Raw genomic sequence first — 21,411 nt, 5'->3', positions numbered from 1 at the left:
GCCATCGTGCTAATCGTCCAGTCGTGTGTCTGTGTGTCTGCAGCCGGTTAATGAGACGATTTGCTGCAAAACTGTTTGAGTTTTGGACTGTTGGACTGAAGAAGACATTTAAAGACGTCACACTTATATTTAGATTCTAATCAATACTAATCCTTCCTTCCTCTGAATATAATCCAACATCAAAACATTCCTAATTGCTTCAGTAAAATACAAAACAGACCAGCGACTTCAGATCTTCAGTCGAGTTTACTCAAAGTATTTCAGTCGACTTTTGATTTGACAGATTTTAATATCAAATATTGGACATGAAAAGCTCCAGAAACACAAACTTGATCTCTACACGCTGAAATATTCTCAGATGGATTAAACAGAACTGATCATCACACAGAACCAGGAAACAGAACCTGCTGAAGTCATTTTTCTGCTCGTTTGTCTCTGATGTGTCTCCTCTGTGAGTCCACTCCTCGCCCTCCTCTCCCTCCTTGCCCACCTCGCCCTCCTCTCCCCGCCGCCGGCCTCTTGTCCTTCAGCAGCTCCTCCCGCGCCATCGGCTCAATGATGGCGCCCATCTGTGTCACCACCTTCGGCTTGATGTTCTTTTTAACGGTCCTCTCGGTGTTCCAGGTGCGGCCCAGCGGAGAGCGGATGGTGCTCTCGAACTGTGAGTGGTTCTGGAAGGGGAAGGGCAGCGAGTTCACCTGGTGGAGTCTGACGGCGCTGTTCTTGTTCTCTGAGATGATGACGCTGGGCAGGCGCTGGTCCTTCCTGGGTGGAGGCGGCACCGCCTTCGTCCTGAACCTCCTGCGTTTGCTGCGGGAGGGCTTCAGACCGGTCCCTCCCCACTCGCCCCACCCGGGCAGCGTCAGGTCCACCACCTTCGGCTTCCCCGCGTCTTCCTGCTTCCTCTTGTCCTTCAGGAAGTCGGCGACGACGTCGTCTCCGGCGAAGGCCTCCTTGATGAGCCCCCGCTGGTCCAGCTGCTCGTCAGCGTCCTCGGCGTCCTCGACGGTCGGAGCCAGAGGGACCTGGATGACTTTGGGCTCCTTGGTGAGGACTTCTTTCAGCTCGATGGCTCTCTTCCTCTTCTTGGGCTTTGCTGCTTCCCGTTTCTGAGGTTCAGGTGGGGGGTTTTCTGCAGGTGGAGGAGGAAGAGGAGCTTCATCAGCGGCTGCTTCCTCCTGAGGAACACTGAGGAGCTCCACGTCCTCCAGAGTCCTGATCCTCGTCAGACCTTCCTCCAGCTGAGCCGACGTGTCCGTGACGTCTGCTGCTGCCTCGGCTTTCTCTCTGAAGAGACTCGTGAACGCTGACAGCTCCGCCTCCTCTTCGTCAGCAGCTTTATCCTCCTCTTCCTCCTCTTCATCATCATCCTCCTCCTCCACAGTTATCTGAGCTTCAGCCTCCTGAGCCTGACGCTGCTTCCTCCTCTCATCAAACTCTCTGAGCAGCACTTCCTCTTCTGGTTCCTTCACCTCCTCTTCCTCCTCCTCCTCTTCCTCGGCTGCCCTCGGCGCTTCCTCGGCTGTCAGATCCACGATCATGTCCTTCTCTGTGGGGTCTTCAGAGAGCTTCCCTCTCATCCAGGGGTTTGAAGGGTCCACTGCCTGCTCCGCGTCGTTCACAAAGTCAGGCAGCACCTCAGCGTCGCCTCCTTCCTCCTCCTCCTCCTCTTCCTCAGCGTTCAGCGAGGTCACAATCTTCTGGGTCAGGTCTTTGTTGACCTCCAGCTGCTGCTGCATGGCCTTTCGAGCGACCAAGTCGTATTTGCCCATGATGACTTTGGACTTGGCCCACTTGCCGCTGTTCTGGTGCTTCAGCGACATCCTCTCCTGCATCCGGGCCATCTCGATCTTGTTCAGCTCCTCCAGGGCGCCGGCCGGGTCCGTCTTCACCATCTCATCGAACTGCTTCAGGAACTCTTTACGTTTGGCCTTGTTGTGGACTTTGTGGTAGGCTTTGCTCTTGATCTTCCTCGCTCTGCGGGCCTTGGCCTCGTAGTAGGACTGCAGCGCTCGGGCTTTTTGGAGCTCAGCCCGGCGGATCTTGGCCTCCTCCAGGCTCATCGCCTTCATGGACGCCTCCTCCGCCGGGGTCAGGATGGGGTCGTGGATGGGCTGCTTGTTGGCGTGCAGCAGGGAGAAGATCTCCTCCTCCAGCGGAGTGTGAGCCTTCCAGCTGGTCACCACCCTCTCAATGGGTTTGGGTCCGGAGGGCTCCCGGTTCAGGGGGAAGATCAGCTGCTCGGCTCTCTGGTTCTGCTTGATGACCCCCTTCCACTTGGTCACCTCTGTAGCCGCCTTCTGGAAAGCCACATCTCTCTGGATCCGGTCGGTCTCCTGCCGGCTCAGAGGGCTCTCGATGGTTTTGTTGTCTTTCTGCAGGTTCTTCAGCTGCTTCTTGGTTCTGGAGGTCACACCGGGGGTCTTCTCCATAGAGCCGATCAGGTCCGACAGGTCCACCCGGTCCCGCTCACCCTCCGCGGTGACGGTGAACTCGGACATCTGCACGGCCGCCTCGGACCTCTCCCCCAGGGTCTTCTTCCTCTTAGCTCCCAGAGAGCTGATCGCCTCCAGCAGCTTATGGTGTTTTCGTTCATCCTCCTCTTCCTCCTCCTCGCTCGTGATGTTTTCATCGTCTTCGTTTAAATCTTCATCATCGTACATCACCTCCACCTTCTCCTCCACCTTCTCCTCCGTCAGCTCCGAGCGCTTCTTATCGCTCTTTTTACTCGCTTTCTTCTTTGTAGCTCTGGCCATGTTGGAGTAAACACACCGCGGCGGAGAGGAGACGACTGTACACACGTGTGACGTAAACCGAGCCGCTGTCGTAAAACAGACCGTCAGCGGCACTGTCGTAAACCTCTTCTTCTTCTTCTTCTCCTCCTTCTTCTTCTGCAGTTAAAGACGACAGATTAAAATATATAGAAATTATGAAATATCACTAAATAACAATAACTGACTTTGAAATAGACTTGATTGTTATTGATTGATTAGTCGGTATTGATTTATTAACAATACATACGATAAAACACAATAATATACTGTGAAAAATGTGCAAAATGCATCATTTGAAAAAATATAAACATGTTTTGTATGTATTGACGTTTATTAATAATGAGTCAGATGGATTATTTATGTCCCTGTGTGTCTTTCGTTAACATTATTTTTTAATAAAAATGTATGATTTCTACCTTTATTTCTTCTGGAATTATATATATATTAAAATATATATAAATACAATAATGGAACAGTGAAATAAACATAATGAAGACTATATGCGTGCTACGTACTATACATGTTGTCTTATTTTGGTTTAAACAATAGACATAGAGAAAGAGAAAGAAAATCAATTACAGCCAAATGTAAGAATTAAGATAAAAATGCTCAGTAAAAAATGTGTCAAACAAATCTGTTTCTAAAATATATACATGTTTTTTAAAATGTAAAAATGAGATGCTGACTTTGTATGATATTTTGTATGATATTAGTTGCAAGTACGATATCTGGGCAAACATGAATTTCTTTTACTTTATTTTGTAATAAACTGTATGATTTCTATCATTAATTCTTCTATAATGAACAGACATAAAACATTAACACAGAGACAAAAGAATATGTAACATAGGAAGAAGCAAAACATTGAAATAAAATAAAAGCGAAATATAAACACATAAATAGAAAATAGAAAATTAAGCTGAGTAAAAACATACATTATAATTTAGATAACACACAAATAAAAATGTAAATAAAATTATAATTATAATGAAATAATGGTAATTACTTAAATTTTGTACATTAAAAAACAGCTTTATTTCTTCTATAATGAACACTGAGTAAACACTAAGTAACAGACATAGAACATTAACACAAAGGCAAAGGAATATGTCAAAAAATAAAAAAGGGAACACATTCAAATAAATTAAAAGCTAAATAAAAATACTTAAATATAAAATATAAAATGAAGCTGATTAAAACATAAAAAAAATGATATTAATAATAAATCAACAATTACACATTTGTACAACAATAACAACAAACATATAATATATATAAACAATGATATTATAATAATAAAACTTATTGTATTTCTTCTTCTGGTCCAGCAGCTGTTCACTGACCCCACTGCGCCCCCTGCTGGTTAAAAGCGCGCTTACATGTTGTGTCGTCGACATGTCTGTGCTCCTCGCAACACTTTAAAACACATATTATAGTTTCAGATACCAGAGAATGTGAGTAAAAAGTCATAATTCTTGTTTTTGTGTGTATCCGCGGTCAAAATTAGACGTAAATGACAATAAATATCAGCGCGTCACGTGTCTCCGTCATGTGATCCGTCATCAACACTTCCGGCCAACATGGCGGCGGCTTCGTCTGTTTTCCACAGAGTGAGAACTGGCTCTAAAATAGGGGCTCAGTATGACCAAGACGGCAACCTCATCCAGGTAAAGATCTTTATTATCTTCCTTTTAGCGCCGCAGACAGAAGTTAACTGTAAAAACTGCACAAAGCGATGAATGTCGGCGAATAGCTGGGGTGCTAGCTAGCTAACTGTTGAGATAACGGTTGAAAACTAGCTTATAACGGCTGAAATTAAACGTTTCTGTCATATAACAGTTTTTACGGCTCAGTAGGAAGTTCAAGAACTTTTTGAATAACTTAATTATGGAGGAATATCGACGTAATATCTACCTTAAGGAGGCAAGTTAAGCTAATCAAGCTGTGAGCATCTATCAGCCTCTGACAGATGAATATTTAATGTAGAATCTGCCATTTACTTCAATATTATATGAGCATTTGGCTTGTGCTAATTTTCCACCCTGACATCAGCTATCTGAGTTATAAAGCCGCATTTCTGCAGCAGTGTCTTGCACGACAGCACTTCAGCAGCCCATATGCCCAAACTAGTTTTCTACATATGATCATGGTGATGATGGTGTGTTTGATTCCCAGGTGGAGACCCGAGAGGATGAAGAGCAGAGCGTTAAGCTGGCAGAGATCCTGGAGCTGCTGCTGGCTGCTGGATACTTCAGAGCAAGAATCAAAGGACTGTCGCCTTTTGATAAGGTAACACAGAGGATCCACAGACGAGGCAGTGCTCGTCAGGTTTTACTAAACTGTGATCTGGAGTTCAGCTCTATTTCATGTTCAGGAGGCTTCACAAAGTAAACAAATACCAATTTATCACAACGTTCTCCCTCTTTGTTCCTGTCTCCTTGTCCCTCCTCCTCAGGTGGTCGGCGGTATGACCTGGTGCATCACCACATGTAACTTTGACATCGATGTCGACCTGCTATTTCAAGAAAACTCAACCATTGGTCAGAAAATGTAAGTCTGTATTTTCAGCTCTGATAAGATTTGTGTTAAAGCTCATAGACATTTTCTCTTCTCTCTTAACACATGTTGCAAATGGCAGTTTGACCTCATGAGCACAACAACTGCTGCTCTCTTCTTCTTCTTCTTCTTCTTCTTCTTCTTCTTCTTCTTCTTCTTTGTGTTTATTAGTGGCTTGCAAACCACCTGTCAAGTAGCCTGCAGCCACCTGCAGTATCAGATCAGAGTGTGTAGAAGCTGCACTTGTTAAGACAGTGAAAGGAATTGGACATCAAATGATTGCCTCTGTTCATCACAGATACGGAGAAATGGTCAATAATATAATTTTCGAATATCAAGCCTAAAATCTGTCGGATCAGTCCGGTCATTTAACTTAAAGTTAAAACAAGACAAGTTGTCAGTTTAAGATAGTTTTGGACGTCATTCTTACTGGTTTTGTGTTAATTTAATCTATGGGCTGCCATCACTGTAGAGTAAAGCTCGATTCGATCTGTGAGGAGTGTTTCTGTCTCTCTGCAGAGCTCTGACTGAGAAAATCGTGTCTGTGCTCCCGAAGATGAAGTGTCCTCATCGTCTGGAGCCTCATCAGATCCAGGGGCTGGATTTCATCCACATCTTCCCCGTGATACAGGTGAGAGGATTCATCCTGAACTGAGATGCAGAGACTCATCCTGTGTGTTAAAATTCGGCATCAAATGTGGCTGTTTGTTAACGGCATTTAAAAGAAGTGAGGATCATAAAGTCAGAGTATAATTTCTGTCTGTGGTGTCTGTTTGTAGTTTGTCTTCAAAGTCTGGAACATTTTAATGACATTTGTTTCACCTGATGAGATCTGAATCTGTGATTTCCATCTTAACTCACTGCAGGACTTCATTATCAGCTCATTAACGTTTTTAATTGACAAATTCCAGACGACAGGCTCAGCTGGAGGCTGGATCAGTTTGTGCTGCACCGAGTCGTGTTTCCTGTATGTGATGAGCTGTGTTGTTGTGTCTCCTGTCAGTGGCTGGTGAAGAGAGCCATAGAGACGAAAGAGGAGATGGGCGACTATGTGAGAGCGTATTCCATCTCTCAGTTCAACAAGACCCACAAACTCCCAGAGGTAACGGTTAAGTACCAGAAACTCAGCTGAGTCCTAGTGGCTGATGGAGGGAAGCACAGCTAAATTGTAATCTTAGCAATTACATAAGTGTCTTTGAAAGCTCAGAATGTTGGAACATTCAGAGGTTTGTAGCGTCTGAGTTTGCAGCCGAGGTGGCATCAAATATACGCTGCAAGGTTCCTGAAAGTGTGAGTTGTTTTCAGTTATATCTTATGAATTGTACGTTATCAACAACACAGGCTTGAAAAAGTCAGTCTGAACTGTAATCTAAAGAAAGTCGAAGGTGTCCAAAGTCTTTATTGTGACTCCAGTTTTTATTATTGTCTTGTTTTTATCTTGTTTTACATTTATTATTCACTCCTTTCTGGTTTTCACCCTTGACTTGTAAAATAAATAGCTAAAGAAAGTTAATCTTATCTTAACTGTTGCTCACATTATTACATAAAAAGTTCCTGTTTATATAAATCCTAATGTGTTTTCAACTCTTCTGAACAGAGTTTAGAGGCCTCGTAGTGCAAAGAGAGAAAGAAAAACATAAAATAGGAGTGACAAAATAAAAAGTTGTCAAGAATTTCCTGCGTCAAAATATTATCTTATTCAGAACTCTAACTTTCATAAGATGTTGAAATGCTAAGACAATTTTAAAATTGATGTATCTAAATATGTGACTTGCAGACCTAAAATTTAGAGTCTTTAGATAATTACAATCTCTAACAGACGTTCAGTTGTGTTTTACAGCCGTGTGGTTGTTATTTACCTCCTCGTCACGTGATCAGAGCTGTGAGTGTTGACGTGTGTGAATCTTTGTGGTCCAGGACGAAGAGTTTCTCCAGAGGAAAGACAAAGCTGTGAGGGCGGTGCTGGATGTGTTGGTGAGTCGCTGCTCCATCAGGCGTCACATACAGCAAAGTTTCCACACACACACACATTATTATGACAACTGTTTATACTGAAATGTAAAAATAACTGATCTGTCCAGCTGATCTGTGACTTTCTTTTTCTACTGAATATAAACTCTTAAACCCTGAGCGACACTGTGTTGTTTTGCAGGAAGTGTACAAACCTCAGAGGAAGTACAGGAGGCAGAGAGACGCAGGAGAGCTGCTGGACGAGGAGTCCAGAGTTCACTCCACTCTGCTGGAGTACGGCAGGTAAGACTGATCCTCTTCAAGACGTCCATGTTGGTTATTGATTTCCATTTATCGTAAATGTAAACAGTCTTTGAAAGATGTGCGTGTTTAATCAGACATTTGTGATGTTCAGCGGGTTTGTAGACAAACTTTCCACAGCGTCTGTTTGTGTTTTCTTAAATGTGAAGCTGTAACACGAGCTGCTCCTCTCAGCACTGATAGAGACGCAGTCTTTAACCCCATCAGTCCAACACAACACCAACATCCTGCTCAGTGTTTCAGTGATGCTTGCACTAAAACTGACTTATATTAAATTTATATCACCACAGTAACAGTTAAAATCAAGGTGTCACAAGAGAAAGAAATCCAAAGAATCACTTTATTGAGGATTTTTTTAAGGATGTCATGAAATAAAACCATGACGGACGTATAGCCCTCCTCTCTTGTTGACCTTTGACCTGAACACCAGTCATGTGCTGCTGTACTCTTTAACACACACGTCTCATGTCTCATCTGTCTGACATGTTGTTTTTCCATCCATCCATCTCCACTTGTGTACTAGAGTGTCAGATTTCCTCCTGTAAGTACTGTGAATGTCTGAGTGTGTGCGGCTTGTTCCCTCCTCACACTTCTGTGTTTCTGTGATGCAAACAGCTCTCACACGTTTGAGGCATGATGGATGCAAACTGCTGCTGTGATGCCTGTTTGGTTTATTTGTTCACACAGTGGAGTCCTGAGGCGGCTGGTTTACTGCTGTTTGTTGTGTGATGTTGTAATGTGGCATGGTGGGTTTAAAAACTCCTTTTGGGAGAAATTCTCACTTTATTTCATTCACAGAAGAGTTTCTGTTCTTTCTCCCTGCAGGCGATATGGATTCAGCAAACAGTCCAAACAAGACAAGGTGGGTGTTTGACTGATTCCTCTGTTACTCTGAGAGTTTTGCTCCTTTCTGTTACTCCTCCTTCTCGTTATCTTCACCTCCTCCATCCTCTCTCCCTCCTCCAGGTGGATGAGAAGAAAGGCTCGCAGGCCGGCGGCTCTCAGGCGGCGCCGCCTGGGATGTCGGAGGTGTCGGAGGAAGAAGACCTGCAGGCAGCGGAGGAGGTGAGTGTTCAGTGTTTTACTTTTTGCAATGCAAAACTGGAACGATTTTATTTTATTTTTCATTATTTTGTGATAATCTAAAACGTTTCTAATTTCTCTCCTTTAACAGGCAGTTTTATTACTAAAGTTGTGAGAATAAACGAGAATTTAATGAAGCTGCATTTGTTTGGAGCACTCTGAAGTTTATTTGTAGAGCACGATGTCATACTGCACTTTCTTGAACTTCCTGTTTTAAACTGTGACGTAATTCTATTTGTTTTTTATTCTTTTAGATGAGAATCAAAACTCTGATGACCAGCATGGCTGCCATGGTGAATGAAGAGGTAAACAAACCTCTTTTTACTTCCAGTCTGTCTCCCGCTCCAGGTTCAGGAAATCTGGACCGTTAGCTCGTCTTCTTCATGTCTTCATATTCTTTTAACTCCATTTTGAGTTGTCAGATAATTTAATCTTTTTGTGGGGATGCATTAACTATAAACTTAACACCTAAATGGCTAAAAATCATACATGTGAATTAAACATTAATGTGTGATTCTGACCTTGATGTGTGTTTGTGCAGGGGAAGCTGACGGCGAGTGCGGTGGGTCAGATAGTCGGACTTCAGTCTGAGGAGATCAAACAGATCGCCTCCGAGTACGCTGAGAAGGTGAGAAACCATCAGCACTCTCACTGTAGAGCTGTTTGGATTCATATCATCTTTTAAAATTAAAACATGAAATAAAACCATTAACACAACACAGCTTTTAGCTTTCCATTCTTCTCTGCTGTTATAATGCTAGTTATAATATATTTTGTCCCGTGTGTCCCTGCAGCAGTCGGAGCTGTCGTCAGAGGAGCGCTCAGAGCGTTACGGCCCGCTGCAGCAGCACCGCCGAGCGCTGGCTTCACTCAACAAACAGATCCAACAGAAGAAGAAACAACTGGAGGAGGTGAGAGGGCCAACAGGCCACACGTGTTCCTCACGGTGTCACACTCTTTAATGGAGTGTGAAGTCTGCACAGGAGTGTGTTGGTGGCTTTACAGAAACCAACATGTGAAGTTTTTAAAAATGTATTTATTAGTTTTAATGCAGGATATTCATTTATAACCTCTCTGTAGCGTTCTATTCACCGAGCAGTTCAGTTTGTCACGGCTACTTTTGTTTCCATGAGCAACCAGAAAGATAATGTACCTTCCTGTTCTGTTGAATCACTGATTGGACACAAAATGAACCTCTTCATAGTGTCTTACTGACAGCTGAAATGGTGTTTTTTAAATGAAGTGAACATTGATTTACAGCAGCGATCTGAGAGGGCTCATAACTTTCACTAACACGTGTTTGTGTCTTTTTCTGACAGCTACAAGTCAAACATGCAGAAGTGAAGAAAGGATCTGACGAGGCCAAGAGAAACCTGACGGAGGTGAGACGAAGCAGCAGACACATGATGGAGTTAATCCTCAGAGTGAAGAGCGACTGGTTCATGTTGTCTTTGAGGGACTGAACTGCTGAATTACTTGTCAGACATTTTTAGTGCCTGTTCCATTCTGCTGTTCTGAAACCAAACAAACATGAAGAGAAGTTCAGGGTGAACCGGCAGCTGGCGGTCTGACAAACAGCTCAGCCGAAAGTTTCCACCAATATTCTAACGTAACATCGATGACATCACAGTGAGTCATCCGTTTAAAAATCAGGAGACATTTTGTAACGGAAGCCGTGTCTTCACAGGCAACAGAGCAGTCGGAGAAACTGGACAAAGAGCTGAAGTCTTTAGACGAGATGGAGGAGCAGGCGGACAGCAGGTGAGTGGACACAAAAGATCTCTGACTTTAGGAGGATGTTTCCTCCATCACCCCCAACAGCTGCCTGCTGTCATCAGAAGTGTTAAAGTAAAGTTCAGAGAGTCAGATCAGTGACTTCTCATCCAACAAAGGTTTTACTGCTTCAGACAGGAGACTGACAGGAGAGATAAGTAAAGACTGTGGGTTTGATTTCACTCATTGAATCCCACAGTTCTGTGTAAATGTTTGAATAAAGCCAGAAAACGTTTGAACAATGCAATACACATAAAACCTCTGAGAACAATTAAAACCTGGGACAAAGTTCAGTTGAACTCAGACTTTACTGACCTCTGGAGGCTCCTGAAGGAAACTGCAGCCAAATGTCTGAAGTCAGAACGTGTGTGTAAAGAGCTCGGCCCTCTGAGAGATTCAGTCTTCAGCAGTATTGAACCTTTGATCTCTGATTGATTGATGATCAGACAGTGTATCTAATAAAGTGTTGTCCTGTTGATCAGTCTGCTGGAGAAGCTGAGAGCTCTGGTGACCATGAACGAGAACCTGAAGCAGCAGGAGCAGGAGTTCCGCACACACTGCAGAGTGAGAACACACACACACACACACACACACACACACACACACACACACACACACACACACACACACACACACACACACACACACACACACACACACACACACACACACACTCTCTCACACACACTCTCACACACACACACACACACAGCTGCTGAGTCTCGTTACTACTTTATATTTTCCAAAACCCTAATCCTCAGATTCAGGGAGTGTGATTAAAAAATATAGGAATAACCAAAATAAATAAACCATAACTTAAAACCAAACAACCTCAAACAATAAATGAAGCACGATTAAATGCTGAGGTCTGATAGTGTGTGTGTGTGTGTGTGTGTGTGTGTGTGTGCAGGAGGAGATGGTGCGTCTGCAGCAGAACATCGAGGAGCTGAAGACGGAGTCAGGACAGGATACAGACGAGGAGAAGGTTCGTCTGCCTGGATTTATCTACAACATCAAACACGTGTTATATCTCAGCTTTCTGAAAAGTCGTGAGAAAACTCAAATCTTCTGATCTGCTTGAATACTTTGTGTTTCTACAGGAGAGGAACCAGCTGATCGACAAACAGTACAACACAGACAGAGAGAAACTGCAGAAGATCCGCCTGCTCATGGTAACAGCTTCATACAACAAACACAGATAAGAAGCTGCTGCAGAGATCCGTGTGGACGGTTCTGTAGGTCACAGCAGCAGATAACACAGCCCGGATAAGAACCAGGCAGAGAGGCGGTTCTGACAGTAACACAACAAATACACTTTATTCAGGCTGGAACTCGCTGCGTGTCTTCAATATTAACGTCTTTGTGTTTTAGTTCTCTGCTTCAAATCCAGCAGTTTTTATTCAAAGTAATTCAGTTTGCATCAAACTTATGAGAGTTAAACTGTCCACTGAAACCAGAATCAGGACATTATTTTAGTGTTCGACTCAGTTTTTAAATGTTTTTTAATAATATTTAAATAATGTCCTACTTCATGCTTCTTCTCATCTTCATGTGAGAGAAACTGAAATGTTTATAAACAGCTGATCATCTTCAACTTTTCTAGTCGGTTAAACCAAAAAGTATTAATATTAAAAAGCTTTTTTTGAAATGTTTTTTAACATTTCATGAATGTTTTCGCGTTGAATGTTTCATGTTTCACACAATACTGAGTGTGAATGTAAAGCAGTGAAAATGTGCAGCTCAACTTCATGATTGAGTTGAAAGAATGAGAAAAATCTGAGTTTTGTGTATTTAAAACTTTCCTTCTTTCGCTGCGTTCAGGCTCGGAGGAACCGTGAGATCGCCATCCTGCAGAGGAAGATCGACGAGGTGCCGAGCCGGGCCGAGCTGACCCAGTACCAGAAGAGGTTCATTGAGCTCTACAGCCAAGGTGGAAAAGACTCCACGTTCTCCAGCCGTAAATAAACGACTGTACCTGTCTGTGGAACGATGAACAAAGATGTTAAATCTCTGCTGCTTGTTTCTGTAGTTTCTGCCACACACAAAGAGACGAAGCAGTTCTTCACTCTGTACAACACGTTAGACGACAAGAAGGTTTATCTGGAGAAGGAGGTGAGTGAACGCAGCAGTCAGCTGTTAGCAGCACCAGCTAACATGTTCTTTATATTAATGAGAGAACGTTTGCTGTTCTGTCTGCAGGTGAATCTGCTGAACTCCATCCACGACAACTTCCAACAGTGAGTACAAACACACCCTGCAGTGTGTCGTGTGTCTGTCGTCCTGCCGGCTGTCAGTCAGTGAATAATCTGCTGCTCTGTCGTCGTTCAGGGCGATGTCGTCTTCAGCAGCCAAAGATCAGTTCCTCCGACAGATGGAGCAAATCGTGGAGGGAATCAAACAGAGTCGCATCAAGGTAACACTGACGGGAGAGTTCAGCTTGTTCCAACCTCAGTCTTCTTTTTCTGTGAAGAGGAAACTCTCATGAGCCGGTGTAATAAAGCAGAACCACCCACAGTTCTGACAGCTGTGTGTGTGTGTGTGTGTGTGTGTCTGTGTGTGTGTGTCTGTGTGTGTGTGTCTGTGTGTGTGTGTGTGCGTGTGTGTGTGTGTGTGTGTGTGCAGATGGAGAAGAAGAAGCAGGAGAACAAGATGAGGAGAGATCAGCTGAACGACGAGTATCTGGAGCTGCTCGACAAACAGCGGCTTTACTTCAAAACCGTCAAAGACTTTAAAGAGGTGAGAAACTCAGTTTGTTCTCCAGTTAAAGACGACGTAAAGACACGTGAGTCTGCAGCTGAGAGGAGACGAGCAGAGGACGTCTGTCTGACTCACTGCTGTAAAAAATCAGTCGGCTAACACAGAATTTATGTTTGTTCATTTAAATGAGACGGACGAGATATTCAAACATGTTACGACACAACATGCAGCCAAGAAATTATTATTATTATCATTATTATTATTGGCACATGGCCATGTTGTGGTAACATTTTGTGCAGGTTGAACTGAACATTATAAAGTTGCAGAGGATTTTCTGCACAACTGTTGATTCAGATCAACAGTTCACACTGGATCTAATAAACTGATGATTATTTCTTGACTTCAGTTGAAAACTAGCTTCTTGGCTAATTCTGTCATATTTACAGTAAAGTTTAAGAAGTGCTGAGAAATAAACATAATAAATAATAAAATCAGGTGATATCGGAGGATTCATCTGTCGTGTTTTTTACAGGAACAAAGTTTTTTTGTCTACTGGTAAAAAATATCAGTATTAGTTTAGTTGATCATAGATGTTATTAGTTTGGCATATTTTAGCAAAGATTGAAAGTAAAGAATCAGTGTATTTATGATATGTGTGACTGATGATGTCACTGATGATGTCACGTTTGTGTCTCCAGGAGTGTCGGAAGAACGAGATGCTGCTGTCCAAGCTGAGAGCTAAAGGAGCCTCTTAGCTCGGCTGTTGGTAAACTGTTTATTGATGTAAATGAAAGATATTTAATCTATACGAGCTCAAACGATCACATTAACTTTATATGTACGCAGGTTTTTTTTAACATTCCACGTGTTTGTTCATTAATGTTTCATAGCTGATAAATGTTGTGACCTCTGATCTGAAACCTGTGAGAAGAGTTTCACAGTCTTCATGTGCCAAAATACAGAAATGACTTTGAATCTTAAATTCCTCTAAAAAAAAAAAATGGAAAAATCAAGCTATAAATTATGTGTTTAATAATATTTGAAAAATTTTGCACAAACAGGAATCTACAATGTAAAAACTAACATTCAGCACCTTAAAGCTGCACCGGCTGTAGTTAATCTTCAGTGCCTGAACGTGTTGCTGCTGCAGGACTCGCTGATGGAAAGTGTAAAGTCTCTCTGTGAATGAAGTTGTGTTGCTCTGCAGTCTGAACTCACCTCGTGTCTTACACTAACCCTCCAGTGACGATCATGTACCGACAGTGTTCAACCAGTAAAACCATGTTTGTATGAACGAGTGCATGTCTGAGCTGTGACTCATGTCAGATAGACGTGTTCTGCCAAACACTGTGTGCTGATTGAAGACGGCAGCTATCACAAGTCGGCACAGTGTCAGTGTCACATGTTGGATCTGTGAAGGAAACATCCTGTTTGTCACCCAAACACAAAAGATCTGCTGTTAGACAAGCGGCTAAAATAAACTTCTGCTCCCACACAGTTTCCACCAGGCCTGGAAGTCCTGGAAGGTTTGTAACCGACAGAGAATTTAATAAAGTTTAATAAGAAGGAATGTTTCAGGATGTTTTCCAGGATTTTGTTCGCAGGACTGTTGAATCAGATGGTCGATAACTAAACACTTGTTTTATCAACTGCACTTAAAAACTTAAATTTTGCATCGTAAGGTTTTTATTTGGTTCAGATTTCTGCTCTGGACATTTACACAAACTAGTTCATATTTGATAAAAGTCTTAATTTGTAAATGTAAACATGAAATATCAGAAAAATCTATACAAACAAATAACCGTTGTAGTGTGAGTAATCAACCAGGAAAGTTTCATTGTGATATCTGTTGGTAAATGTCTAAAATTTTACAATCTATATCTTTATAATGAGTCAGAAATCTTCCCTTCAGCTCGTACACACTCCTCAGTGTTCATGTGTCGTTCACAACCTGATTTAAAGAACATTTAATTCATCGAAACATGGACAAAATGTTATTTATTGTTTTTTCACTCATGATCTGAACATACTGTCTACAGCCATAAAAAGAGACTTACCCAGAATCCCGTCTGTCAGAACCTTCAACTCTAACATGTCAACTACATGAAACATGAATAAATGTAATTATTTAACACATCATTTGTTTATATAATGAACCTATAATACCAACAATAGTTGCTGCCTCAACAAAGAAGGTTTCATCTGTTAAAACTTTGAATCAATCATTTGTAGTTTCTCAATCAAAACAAAAGAGTAAGCAGCGTTGCATCATGGGAGTTGTTGTCTTCTTTATGTTTCGTCTCGACTTCCTTCTTCACTCTCTGACCTCCTGAAGTTACATCGACGGGCGACCAGATGAAACTCACTGTGACGCTGAGGAGACTTTAATAACAACGTCCCCACAAACACTCTGAAGGACTTTGGACCAGAATGTTCTGAAATAAGTGTTCAGCCGTTTGGACTGACAGGTGCCGAGGAGAAGAACCTGTGTCGACAGAGGTGTTGTTTTTGGAAAGAGGTTTTTTTGTTGTTTTTTTATAAAAGATCTCCATCCAGACGAGTGTTTTAACAACGTTTTAGAAATAATCTCCATCCATCCTGACACACCTGAAACAGTCTGTCAGCCACTCAGCAAACAGGAAGCTGGCTGTCGGGAAATCTCAGTTTCTAAAATACAGATGTACGTGTAGACCGGGCCTTTTTCAGCACCGGTCGGCCCACAGGTGTGCTGAGGTTCTGCTCTGTGAGTCTTTTTAATGCAGAAAGGTTCCACATTAAATCCAAAGCAATAAACAATCTACGTTTTTTCTTTGTCACTTTCACACGTGTTCAGACTTCAGTGCAGCTCCCTCTGGAGGTTCTGAAGGTTTTATACACCTGAACACCTGATCACTAACACCTGTTCAACCTCTCTGATACTGTGCTGTTCAAATCCCTGCAGCTGGTTCCACATCTGGTGGACAGACTGAAATCAGAAGAGTTGAGATGAAGGCTGATGAACATGCTCAGGTGTCCACATACATTTGGCCATGTTGTGTAAGAATAACCACAACATGATGACGTCACCGTCCATGAGATCCCTGAACTGGTTTGTGTTTCCCTCTATCAGCTGAGCGGCTCTCTAATCTGCTGATTGTGATACTGAACAGACAGTTTGCATGTCTCTCGCCCGTCACAGCTCTGATTGGACGACATGAAAACATGTTGAAGTACGCAGGCTGAAAACTGTAAAACCATTCTGCTCTGATCTCCTCTGCCTCCTTTAATAGTTGAAGTTAAACTATAAACTGGAGCGTTAACAGCAGATTGGCCCTGAAGAGAAGTCGTGTTGGTGAGAACATGAAGAGGTTTGTTTCCTCAGAGAGGAACACGTGTGTGAGGATCACTGATATGATAAAGATGGAGCTCAGAGGAGTATCTTACTGTGTCAGTCGAGGAGGAGATAAAAGCAGGAAGTGTGTCAAGCAGAGACGACAGTGAAGCTCACAGAAGAAGAGCAGACATTCAGCAGAGGACATGAGCGTGTTCAGAACGTCCTCACCTGTCTGATGTGTGTCACCATGAGTGTGTCCCTGCTGCTGCTGCTGGTCCTCAGTGTGTGTGACCGAGCGCTGGGAGCCGACAAACAGGAAGCCGTGAACTCACCTGACGACCACGGGACTCGTCTGCGAGGCCTCTGGAAGCTGCACATGAAGGAGACGCTGCTCAAAGGAAAAGGTCAGAAAACTGTGACGTATTATTTAGTTTGTCCTTCGTTTGATAGAAGTTCTCCTGATTTATTTAAAGACGTTCAGCTCTGATGTTTTCTTTGTTTCACGTCGTCTAAAACTCACCTACATTAGATCTCTATACAAAAACACACACAATGAACAACAAGTGCTTCCATCAGGACTCACTGGACAAATACTGCTAATAAAGTCATTTATGTGGTAACAGTAATTTAATGTCTCCTTCTGTCCTAACAGAACTTACTAACAGAGTTAAATGACAGTCAAGTGTTAAGTTATCCTGAGAGGTAACTCTTTATACCACATGGTTTAAAACACAGTGCCTCAGCTCTTAAAGGGTCATTTCAGTATTTTTAAACCTGGGCCCTGTTTTACATCTCATGGTGTTTAAATGTACAAAATATTTTGTAGTTGGTCTCGTTGTTAAACAGGCTGTAACGTAATCCAACATCATCTGTAAGGACACACACTATTTTCTAAACGAGTTTGATCCTTTTTGTTGAATTAGAAAGAGATTTTATCGCTCTGTTCAAAGCCACAAGACTCCATTGACAAAAATGGCCATTCTACCTGACAGAACGTGGGAGTGATGCGTCAGTCAGTTATTCTGTTTGTGTGATTGTGTAACTCATGATGTCACTTTGGGATTCATCCTGGAGAGCCACTGACTCAGGAAGTCACACAGTAACACAAACAAAACGACCGACTGAGGCGTCACTTCTACGTTCTGTGAGGTAAAATGACCATTTTGTCAATGGAGTCTGGTGGCTTTAAATCTGAGCCTGTCAGGTGCAAAAACAAGACTTTCAGTGGACAAACTTCATCAGGCGCTGTTCTCTCTGCGGCTCGGTCCATGTTCTGTATCATCCTCTGGTGTGGTTCGTTAACATGTGTTTCTACTGCAGGTTCAAATCCTCATCCAATCAGAGAAGGAGTCAAACAGCAGCTGCTCTACTGCCGCGTCGGGATCGGCTACCATCTCCAGATTCTGTCCAACGGCTCCGTGGGAGGCGTCCACAAACCCACCGAGAACTGTGAGTCCAGACACAATAACATGACTGAATGTGAGGAGGAATAATCATGTGTGTATTTATATGTATGTAAATGTATAAAAACACAGTGTATTTACTGTAAAAGCTTTAAATACACCTTGAAAGTGCTGATGAAGATGTTAAATACTTTGTGTATATTCATTTTAATATTTTAGATCCAGTTGAATGTTGAAGTGTTTGAGATATTCTTCATCTTTCTTCTGCCTTCCTCCGTCTCCTCCAGGCTGGCTCAAGATGTTTGCTATGAAACACGGCGTTGTGGGAATCAGAGGCGTGAAGAGCGGCCTGTACCTCTGCATGAGCGCTCAGGGACGAGCGTACGGAGCGGTGAGTCGCTCTGTATGTCCTCCACTCAGTCAGCTACAGGCACTGAGTCAGATACAAGAACTAAACCATGATTTTATGTTTTTCAGGCTAACTTCTCAGACGACTGCCTGCTGAAGGAGCACCTGGAGGAGAACCACTACACCACCTACTCCTCTCTGGCCCACCCGGGCCTCTACCTGGCTCTGTCCCACAGAGGAGAGCTGAGGAAGGGCAACACGGTGGGACGCCACCAGTCCTGCACACACTTCCTGCCGCGGAGGACGACCACGTGATCAGAGGACGGATTATTCAGAGCTGAAGAAAAGCTTCACAGATACGGGTTTCACACTGGCAGGGCTCCAGCACGGTTCTGGTTCCCGAACGCAACTTTGAACCGGCCGGCAAGTTCAGACTGAAAAAATAATTGGTTCGGAACCTGAAAAGTCGGTTCTCAGCGGAACCTAAAACTAGTTGGTTTTTCCTTGGGAACCGTGACATCATCAGTGGGCGTGTCGAGCAGGAAAGAAAGCAGAGAAGACGATGGAGAAGAAAAATGTTCAGTGGTCGGCAGAAGAAACTAAGTGTTTGGTGGCGATTTGGGCATCACCCGAATTCCAGGAGAAATTAGAGACCTCCACAAGAAAGAGCAAACTATACAACAAACTTTTGGAAGAGATGGCCAAGGCTGGGTTCACCCGAACGCCAGACCAAATAATTAATAAACTTAAAAAACTGAGTAAACAGCTGCAGTAACAAAACTTCACTTCCTGTGAGTAACAACAGTGAACTGAGTACGAACCGTCATCAGTCACCTGTACACACCTGACCCGGTCACCTGTACACACCTGGACACACCTGCAGCTGGAAGACGCTTCAAATATAAACTGCAACACTCAGGATTATTCTATTTATTCTGTCAAATGTGTGTGTGTGAGTTTTTTAGGATATTATTTATATTTCTAAATATTTTTGCATATTTTGGTGTCTGACTGAATAAAAGGTACAAAAAGTTTCAGCTCCAGTAGTGAAACGACCACCGACAGGCTGAGGTCGTTACTCTGAACAACGTTATGGATCCGTATTGAAAAAGACCTTCTTGTCACCAGAGGGTAAGGCTGTGAAGTCGCTCTGTTCAGAACCACCAGAGTCCAGAGTTACTGGATCAGCACTTCATAGTGAGCCAGTGACTTTAACACAAACTCACCAACCAGAGTGACTTCAAGAGTCAGAATATCTGACTGAGGCATCACTCCCATGTTCTGTGAGTTAAAATGATCATTTTGTCAGGCGATCTGCTGGACCGGTTCTGAAACGTTCTGATTCTGTTCGTCACTTTAACACCAAAATATGGTGAGCCTTCTATCATTTTGAAAAACAATTCTTTGGGTGTTTTTTTCAGACAGAAGTCGACTTCCAGCAGCATCTTTTCCAGATGTTTTCAGTTAATCATCTCTGATTAACCCAGTGTTCACTCCCCGACCAGAACCAGAACCAGAACCAAACCACAGATGGGAAAAGTTAGCAGCTAAACAGCTACATATAGGCAGAGATGTCAGAAATATTGATGATGTCGAGATTCAGTGAAACTGTTTGTGAAATTCATTATGAGAAGAAGCTTCCTGTAACTTTATTAACATTATTTATTATGTTTGTCTAGTTTTATTTATTGTCGTTGTAGAATATCATATAGTTTTAAATAAAATATCTATTTTTTATAATCACATTGTGTTGGAGTGGATCTTTACAAACTTTACAGACTCATTAATATTCAGTAAATCTCATGTTTAGTTTCATGTGAGTGAAATGAAATAACTTTTTATTTACTGATGATTCTGTCAGATAAACTAGTTTACCTAAATATCCAGCAGCTAGTTTTTAGTTAGCCGGGCTAACAGCACGATTAGAAAACAGTCACTCAGATACCAGAAGAGGAAACAGTAGAGAGAGAAAAGCAAACTTCAGTGTTCTGATATTTCTAGATGTTAGAAATGTTTGAAAAATGTATAAAATAAAATAATTCTCAACTGAAAACCTGCAAATGTTTTCAGTGTTGAAGCTGACGGTAGTTTGACGAGTAGGCTGAACTTAAAGGATCATTTCACCTGATTTAAATGATGCAGAAACGTTTAGTTTTATCTGCTCTGAGTTGAAGGTTTGTTATTTCTGTTTGGACCCCGATAATTAATAATTTCTGCAAACATCAACAGGAACAGAATCTCTGTCTCATCAACACATCTCAGGTGTCATGGAGCCACTTTTTGCCCATCAGAACACAGACGGAATGTTTTTCACCTGATGTGTTTGGAGAGCAGCTGCAGAACCGTCTGCCTGTTTCAGGTGAACTGACCCTTTAAAACACACTTCACACTGCAGGAAGCAGCTGGACAGTGAGACCGGTCCAGGTTCTGACCAGCAGCTGGACAGTGAGCCCAGTCCAGGTTCTGAGGCAGCTGGACAGTGAGGCCGGTCCAGGTTCTGAGGCAGCTGGACAGTGAGACCGGTCCAGGTTCTGACCAGCAGCTGGACAGTGAGACCGGTCCAGGTTCTGAAGCAGCTGGACAGTGAGACCCGTCCAGGTTCTGACCAGCAGCTGGACAGTGAGACCGGTCCAGGTTCTGAAGCAGCTGGACAGTGAGACCGGTCCAGGTTCTGAAGCAGCTGGACAGTGAAGCCTGTCCCGGTTCTGAAGCAGCTGGACAGTGAGCCCAGTCCAGGTTCTGACCAGCAGCTGGACAGTGAGGCCAGTCCAGGTTCTGACCAGCAGCTGGACAGTGAGGCCAGTCCAGGTTCTGAAGCAGCTGGACAGTGAGACCGGTCCAGGTTCTGACCAGCAGCTGGACAGTGAGGCCAGTCCAGGTTCTGAAGCAGCTGGACAGTGAGACCGGTCCAGGTTCTGACCAGCAGCTGGACAGTGAGACCTGTCCAGGTTCTGAAGCAGCTGGACAGTGAGACCTGTCCAGGTTCTGAAGCAGCTGGACAGTGAGGCCCGTCCCGGTTCTGAAGCAGCTGGACAGTGAGGCCCGTCCAGGTTCTGAGGCAGCTGGACAGTGAGACCGGTCCAGGTTCTGACCAGCAGCTGGACAGTGAGGCCAGTCCAGGTTCTGACCAGCAGCTGGACAGTGAGGCCAGTCCAGGTTCTGAAGCAGCTGGACAGTGAGACCGGTCCAGGTT

At 43.3% G+C, this 21,411-nt stretch overlaps 3 protein-coding genes across 4 annotated transcripts; 2 read left to right on the top strand and 1 right to left on the bottom strand.

The window, feature by feature from the left end:
• Positions 1 to 227: 227 nt before the first annotated feature.
• LOC115587985 (U3 small nucleolar RNA-associated protein 14 homolog A-like) lies at positions 228 to 2,848 on the bottom strand. The gene has a single exon (XM_030428203.1). It carries the CDS (start codon positions 2,754 to 2,756, stop codon positions 414 to 416), a length of 2,343 nt encoding a protein of 780 aa, XP_030284063.1. The 5' UTR covers positions 2,757 to 2,848; the 3' UTR covers positions 228 to 413.
• A 1,436-nt stretch (positions 2,849 to 4,284) lies between these two features.
• Positions 4,285 to 14,724, top strand: LOC115587991 (coiled-coil domain-containing protein 93-like). Of its 2 annotated transcripts, XM_030428212.1 has the most exons (24): positions 4,285 to 4,441; positions 4,950 to 5,063; positions 5,230 to 5,324; positions 5,850 to 5,961; positions 6,334 to 6,432; positions 7,248 to 7,304; positions 7,483 to 7,583; positions 8,125 to 8,142; positions 8,427 to 8,463; positions 8,568 to 8,666; positions 8,939 to 8,989; positions 9,226 to 9,312; positions 9,479 to 9,595; positions 10,004 to 10,066; positions 10,372 to 10,445; positions 10,940 to 11,021; positions 11,368 to 11,442; positions 11,558 to 11,629; positions 12,279 to 12,387; positions 12,487 to 12,569; positions 12,657 to 12,694; positions 12,786 to 12,870; positions 13,080 to 13,193; positions 13,853 to 14,724. In XM_030428212.1, exons 1-24 carry the CDS (start codon positions 4,355 to 4,357, stop codon positions 13,907 to 13,909), a joined length of 1,926 nt encoding a protein of 641 aa, XP_030284072.1. In that variant the 5' UTR covers positions 4,285 to 4,354; the 3' UTR covers positions 13,910 to 14,724. The 2 variants fall into 2 exon arrangements, with proteins under 2 accessions (XP_030284072.1, XP_030284073.1); XM_030428213.1 differs by lacking the exon at positions 8,125 to 8,142.
• An 850-nt stretch (positions 14,725 to 15,574) lies between these two features.
• LOC115588009 (fibroblast growth factor 4A-like) lies at positions 15,575 to 19,051 on the top strand. Its single transcript, XM_030428242.1, has 4 exons — positions 15,575 to 16,871; positions 17,788 to 17,916; positions 18,158 to 18,261; positions 18,348 to 19,051. The coding sequence occupies exons 1-4, from the start codon at positions 16,703 to 16,705 to the stop codon at positions 18,531 to 18,533; spliced, it is 588 nt and encodes a 195-aa protein (XP_030284102.1). The 5' UTR covers positions 15,575 to 16,702; the 3' UTR covers positions 18,534 to 19,051.
• The last annotated feature ends 2,360 nt before the right edge of the window (positions 19,052 to 21,411 follow it).

The sequence above is a fragment of the Sparus aurata genome, chromosome 9 (genome assembly GCF_900880675.1).
Source record: "Sparus aurata chromosome 9, fSpaAur1.1, whole genome shotgun sequence".
In the NCBI taxonomy this organism is placed as follows: Eukaryota; Metazoa; Chordata; class Actinopteri; order Spariformes; family Sparidae; genus Sparus; species Sparus aurata.
The sequence above is the reverse complement of the archived record's forward strand: the minus strand, read 5'-3'. Positions and strand labels throughout refer to the sequence as shown.

Excerpts from the sequence above, each read along its gene's own strand:
- LOC115587985 (XM_030428203.1), bottom strand. The coding sequence starts at position 2,756 with ATGGCCAGAGCTACAAAGAAGAAAGCGAGTAAAAAGAGCGATAAGAAG.
- LOC115587991 (XM_030428212.1), top strand. The coding sequence starts at position 4,355 with ATGGCGGCGGCTTCGTCTGTTTTCCACAGAGTGAGAACTGGCTCTAAA. Across the intron at positions 5,064-5,229 it reads GACTGTCGCCTTTTGATAAG|GTGGTCGGCGGTATGACCTG; the intron begins GTAACACAGAGG and ends CCTCCTCCTCAG. Across the intron at positions 11,022-11,367 it reads AGTTCCGCACACACTGCAGA|GAGGAGATGGTGCGTCTGCA; the intron begins GTGAGAACACAC and ends GTGTGTGTGCAG.
- LOC115588009 (XM_030428242.1), top strand. The coding sequence starts at position 16,703 with ATGTGTGTCACCATGAGTGTGTCCCTGCTGCTGCTGCTGGTCCTCAGT. Across the intron at positions 16,872-17,787 it reads GACGCTGCTCAAAGGAAAAG|GTTCAAATCCTCATCCAATC; the intron begins GTCAGAAAACTG and ends TTTCTACTGCAG. Across the intron at positions 17,917-18,157 it reads CCACAAACCCACCGAGAACT|GCTGGCTCAAGATGTTTGCT; the intron begins GTGAGTCCAGAC and ends CGTCTCCTCCAG.